The following is a 6,050-nucleotide window of genomic DNA, read 5'->3' on the forward strand; positions in this document are numbered from 1 at the left end:
AAGAAGAAGAAGAAGAAGAAGAAGAAGAAGAAGAAGAAGAAGAAGAAAAAGAAGAAGAAGAAGAACTTATATGATCCTTACTGGCTGAAGTACTATACTGAGCACTTCATGTACATTAACTCTTTATATTCTCAGAGGTACACTATGCATAAGTATGCATGTTCCCTATTCTTAGTTAAGAAAACTGAGTTGCAGAAAGGTTAAAAACCTTGACCAAGGCCACCTAGTAAGTGGAGGAGCAGAAACTTAAACCTACCCCATTTTTCATACCTGTGAAGATGCATTCAACTGAATAAATTGCATTTGTATATAATGTTTTTGCCCTCTTGATGAATACTGAACCAGAGTTAGAATGCCTTCCAACTATTTCATGAAAAAGCATTGACACTAAATGTGGCCTTTGCACTGTGGGGCCCATTCTTTTGTTACTCTGAACATTATTTGAATAAGAAGTAGCTAATAATTTGAGCAGTTGTAACTCTAAAATCCTTTATGCGCTATTACACAGATCATCATTAACCTTGACATTCAATTTTTAAATTTCTCAACTTCATGATTGCATGAATAATTTTCCCTTTTAGAGTTATGACAGCATTCATAAGCTCTTCTCTTTTCATTTTAGTACTTTGTCACTCTGGGAAACAGGTGATAAGACAGCTTGTAGTATGATGAATAGATTAGTACACATAGCATTTCTCTCCTCTCCTTCTGACTTTTCCTGAAGACATCACATTCTCTTGCAGTTTCTCCTTTACCCTTCTCCACTTGCCTCTATTTTCTTTCGATGAAACATATTTTTCTTTCCTCTCATCTTTGAATTTCCTTCCCTCTATAACATCTTGTGAGTTACTTGAAGGCTGCTTGAGCCTGGATATCCTGGATGACTTCTAATCATGGAAATTCTGATTATTTGATACTTCCATTTGTTTAGATTATAGAACACGCCAGAGTTCATTTTGCAAAATAGTCTTGGCAGTCTTGGCAGAAAACAGATCTTTGAAATTATAGCTTTGCCATGCATTCATAAAGAAAGGTCATTTTACTTTAAATGTGTGTTCACATGCAATAACAAAGGCACTATTTCTAAGGGTATTGCAGAAGGCATAGTTGACCACTGCTTCTACCATCTTTAGGATCTGTCTCTTCCTAGTTGTGACTTGTATAATACATCTTATAGAGTAATGAATTATCCTTGCCCTGGAGTCAGGATTCCGACCTATTCACTACAACATGTCTAGATGCAAAACACGTTTACCCTTGTATAACCAATGATCCCGGTCTAAATGTTAAATAACTGCTTGTTCTTCTGTGCATTAACGGATCCCTTTTCCTAAACCTTCGGGCTCTATCAAATCCTTCCCCTACAATTCACATCTTATGTTGTTACTATTCATTCCCCAGGATGACAATATTGAAATGAGGGAGAAAAAGATTCTAGCCATTTTAGCACCTAAATCTTATCTTCTTATCCTTCAAAGAAATTTTTCATAAAATGTTATATTTAAAAACTCACTGATGCTATTCATTAGTATGTTGTTATAGATTCTAAACAACTGTCTCTTTTATAGGCAACATAATCACAAGTGAATTACAAATGCAGACTTTATGACTCCAATTAAACTCTGGGCCACCATCCATTAAAAACAAATTACACACATTACATTAGATGTAAGAAAAAATAAATACACCACATGATTTGAATGATCAAAATAAATGAGAAGCAACAATTTCAAATAATTTGTTTGTCTAAAATTTTTATCAACATAACCTATTTTCTTGAAAATCATCCCCAAAAAATGTTTATACTTACCTTTCACATACATATACATCATACTTTCTCTTACATTTCACTACCTCATTCCACCCCAAGAACATCTTTGAAATGATTTCCCAAGAGTGAGAGACTAAAGATGATCCTATCTTTTACCCATAAAAATATTAGGATTTTATTTTGTAAGAATCGAATCAAGTGACTAAAAATTATAAGCAAAGTGAAATTTCAACATCATTGTAAAACTGCTTAAGAGAGCAGATCTTAATAAAATGTCACCAAGGGCTACTACACCCCAGTTTCCACACTTGAGAGACTCATTTATCACTGAAGCGTTTTCTCCAAAATTTTTGAATGTGTAAGGACTGGGCTACTGTGGAAAGTAGTTTTTTGAATATTATATTTACAAAGTTCTCCCTAATCCTCACTCCCATCTGTCAGCTCTTACTTCTCCAGTGAAGGAAGAAAGGATAAGAATTATGTCAGTTTGAATTTTGCATCTTGACATGGGCAGGCACACAATGAAACAAAAGGAAACCGAAACAAAGCGAAACTATGCTCAAACAAGAATCCTTTGGGGTACAGAGAAAGATACGAGAAAACAAGTGGAGAGAGTATTTCAAATAGAATGTTAAAAACCAATTCAACCAAAGTAATTTGAAGTTATTTATGTAAAAAAAAAATCATTTAGCAGAGGCATGCTAAGAATTTGAGGAAATTTTGATGCTTTGGGGAGAAGATAACATTGCTGATGGTAACATTTAAAAGAAGGACAAAAGGACATTCCCATCAGGAGCCCTGTAGAACACACATGGGCAACAACAATCACCCCTCGCCTTGGCTCTACACAGAAAAGGAGAAAGGCAAAGACGTAAGAAAGAGATTGGAGAGAAGATATTGAATGGTTGGAAAGAGAAGGAAAAAAAGTGAGGTTTCTGGGAAGATTCCTAAACTCTGCCTAGATTTACAATATGGAGGCTCATCTTACTATGGCAGTGAATTTAGAATAAACCGGAAATACTCTGCATTGGACTACCTAATTTTTCTCATCTAACCCGTGTAAGGTTTCCCAAAGTCACCGAGGGCCTGGTAAAAACTCTATCTGCGAAATGTTTGTAGTGCCCACACTTGACTAATGACAGGCATCTTATCAAGGAAAGAGACGCAAAGCAACTTATTCTCTATTATGATTTCTGCTACTTAGTTTGCATCAGGAGACACTGGGAATGAAACATGAAAAAAGGAGATACTAGAGATGTTAACAATTTAACAAACACACATGGATGTGTTTCATGGACAGCTAAAGCTTTTTGGACTAAATCATCATCTCTCATGGAAAGCCCTGAAAAAGAAAAGCATATAAAATATAGGTGGAAGAAAACAACTCTTAGAGGGGAAGGTAATAACTTTGTGACGTAGGAATTGTATGAAGTCCTTTGTGTGTGCTTTTGGGTTCTAATTGTCTTGCAGTTTTCACCACTGAGCACCCAGTTACTCTGATTTGTCTGTGGAAGGGAAGTAAATAAGCCTATGCCTTACCGCCTCCACTTCAGCAGGGTCATACCACACATTGATGTAAGGATGCTGTAAGGCGTCATCCACGGATATCCTTTTTGCTGGGTCAATCACTAGCATCTTTGACAGTAAGTCCCTGGCTTGGCTGGCTGAAACAATGAGTGAGAGAAACAATTAGTAAAATTTTGACTGTGGCAGGAAATTTTGTTGAAGGGGGAGGAAATTAAGAAAACAAAGATAAACTAGTACCTTCCTTCCAAACATCGAGCAACTTTACCAAGTGACTAGGGAAATGTAAAATGAAACAAGGAAATGTTTTTTATTCATCAGACTGAAAAAAATAGAAGATGGTACAATATTTACTAACACCAGGTGAGTTCATTCATGTTGGTGGGAGTGTACATTGATAAATATTTTTACAAGGCAAATTTGGACTATCCATTAAAATTTTAAATGTGAATACCTTATGATCCATCAGTTCCACTTTTAGGTATATAGCCTAGAGAAACAATTGTACGTGTTCAGGAAAAAAATACAGAAAAGATGTTCACTGCAGCATTGGTAATGGAATAAAAAATTTTTTTAAACAGTCTAAATTTCTATCTAGATAGCAAAAAAATGAGCTATGGTACAAATGTACCATGGAATTGTAGTTGGCAGTTTAAAAGAATGAGGTAGATCACATGGACATGTTGTTAAGCAACAAAATGAAATTGCAAGAATAATCCATGGATCATGACACCATTTGTGTACATCTGCCCCTTCCCAGTAAAATTTCCCTCTCTTCTTATTAATGTATATAAGTGTGTAGAAAAGGTCTGCATGAATAATCAACAAACTGAAAATAATAGTTACCTCTGAGGAGGGGAGAATATATATATCTCATGCAATTAAAAATAAATGTGAAAGAATGAAGTTTTTTTAAAAAGAAACAGATAAAGTGGAAGTAGATTGCTCATTTTAAAAGCTTTTCTGAGATGGAAAAAAAGGATAAAGCAGTGTCTAGAGAGAGGAAGGAGGTCAGGGGTGACTGTTTTGAGGAAGGGAGAGATGATGAAGGCTTTAACAGGAGCAAAAGCTTCAAGACAGAGAGGAGGGGCCAGATTTGAAAGAATCCATACATCTCAGCAACCATAATGATATGGGTGATCTAGTTCAGTTTTTAAAATACTAAATGTCTACTTTGTGTCAGCTACAGTGTGAGGTGCCAGAGATGCCAAAAACAAAAATTAAATGGTGATAATCAGTAAGTGTAATTATTAATGACAATGCGAAAAGACACTCAGTTTTCAATCTCTAAAAACATAAAATTTTACAGAAAATACAGTTCCAACCTGATGTGAAAATTTTATGGGGAAAATAATCTATTTGTTCCACAACTGCCCCTACTGGCCCAACAGGGCTATATTTATTCATTTCATTGATTCAGAGATCTCTTTAATTTGTAACTGATTTTATACCCAGACACACACACCGGCCTCCCACACTCCCATCAAACCCCCCATGTTTCTGCTCCTAGAAAGTGTAGGGGTTGGAATGGGCTCCTCATCAATAGGGGCATGAACTACAGTAATAGAATCTATCTAAGAAACAATGATCAATACTATTTGAGGGAACAAAATGAGGAGGAAGAAGAGGTTTCAAATCCTCCTCTCTCATTCGTTAATTTGCAAGTAAATATCTTATGCTCTTTTTAAGTAAAAATAAATTCTTCCCTCTGATTATTCATAATTCTTTATAATTTACCAATTTTTATATTAAAATTATCTTAAATAGTTATAACTATGTAAACTAGTATATCATTTGTAAAAATAATAAAATCATAGAGATTTGAAAGGATTAAAAAAATAAATAAACCCAGGAAGTTGGAATTATATTATGAAGAATGGTATTTTATTTAATAGTTTTTCTACAAGTGCTGTCATTATCTCAAATAATTTGATCAGGGCTTTTATCATCCCCCTGTTGTTACACTACAAGTGTCTTCATATAAAGGGATTTACCTTTGCCTGACATGTCAGTTAGCATCATAAAGACATTAAGTTCTTCAAATCTCTATTTGGAATATTAACTCTTCTTCAATCCGTGTATAGGCAGTGTTGATCTTTTTTTTCTTTTCCCTCTGTCAAAGCATTTTTTTTTATTATGTTATGTTCATCATCATACACTACATCATTAGTTTTTGATGTAGTGTTCCATGATTCATTGTTTGCATGTAACACCCAGTGCTCCGTGCAATACATGCCCTCCTTAATACCCATCACTGGGCTAACCTACCCCCCACGTCCCCCTCCTCTAGAACCCTCAGTTTGTTTCTCAGAGTCCATAGTCTCTCATGGTTCATCTCCCCCTCTGATTCCCCCCCACTTCATTTTTCCCTTCCTGCTATCTTCTTCTTCTTCTTTTTAAATATACTATATTATTTGTTTCAGAGGTACAGGTCTGTGATTCAACAGTCTTACACAATTCACAGTGCTCACCATAGCACATACTCTCCCCAATGTCTATCACCCAGCCACCCCATCCCTCCCACCCACCACCACTCCAGAAACCCTCAGTTTGTTTCCTGAGATTAAGAATTCCTCATACCACTGAGATCATATGATACAGGTCTTTCTCTGAATGACTTATTTTGCTCAGCATAATACCCTCCAGTTCCATCCACGTAGTTGCAAATGGCAAGATTTCATTCCTTTTGATGGCTGCATAATATTCCAGTGTGTGTGTGTGTGTGTGTGTGTGTGTGTGTGTGTGTGTGTGTGTG

At 35.7% G+C, this 6,050-nt stretch overlaps 1 protein-coding gene across 7 annotated transcripts in view; it reads right to left on the minus strand.

Annotated features, from left to right (window-relative positions):
• The window catches only part of MAPK10 (mitogen-activated protein kinase 10), a 556,562-nt gene that overhangs the window by 47,044 nt on the left and 503,468 nt on the right, over positions 1 to 6,050 (minus strand). For all 7 annotated transcript variants that reach the window (XM_073891887.1, XM_073891885.1, XM_073891886.1 and 4 more), the window contains one exon: positions 3,311 to 3,435. In XM_073891887.1, the coding sequence (XP_073747988.1) occupies positions 3,311 to 3,435 (125 nt within the window). The remainder of the gene's footprint in view (positions 1 to 3,310; positions 3,436 to 6,050) is intronic.

Source organism: Callorhinus ursinus, unplaced genomic scaffold, assembly GCF_003265705.2.
Source record: "Callorhinus ursinus isolate GAN/ISIS: 27379988/994484 unplaced genomic scaffold, GSC_fseal_2.0 scaffold4, whole genome shotgun sequence".
NCBI lineage: Eukaryota > Metazoa > Chordata > Mammalia > Carnivora > Otariidae > Callorhinus > Callorhinus ursinus.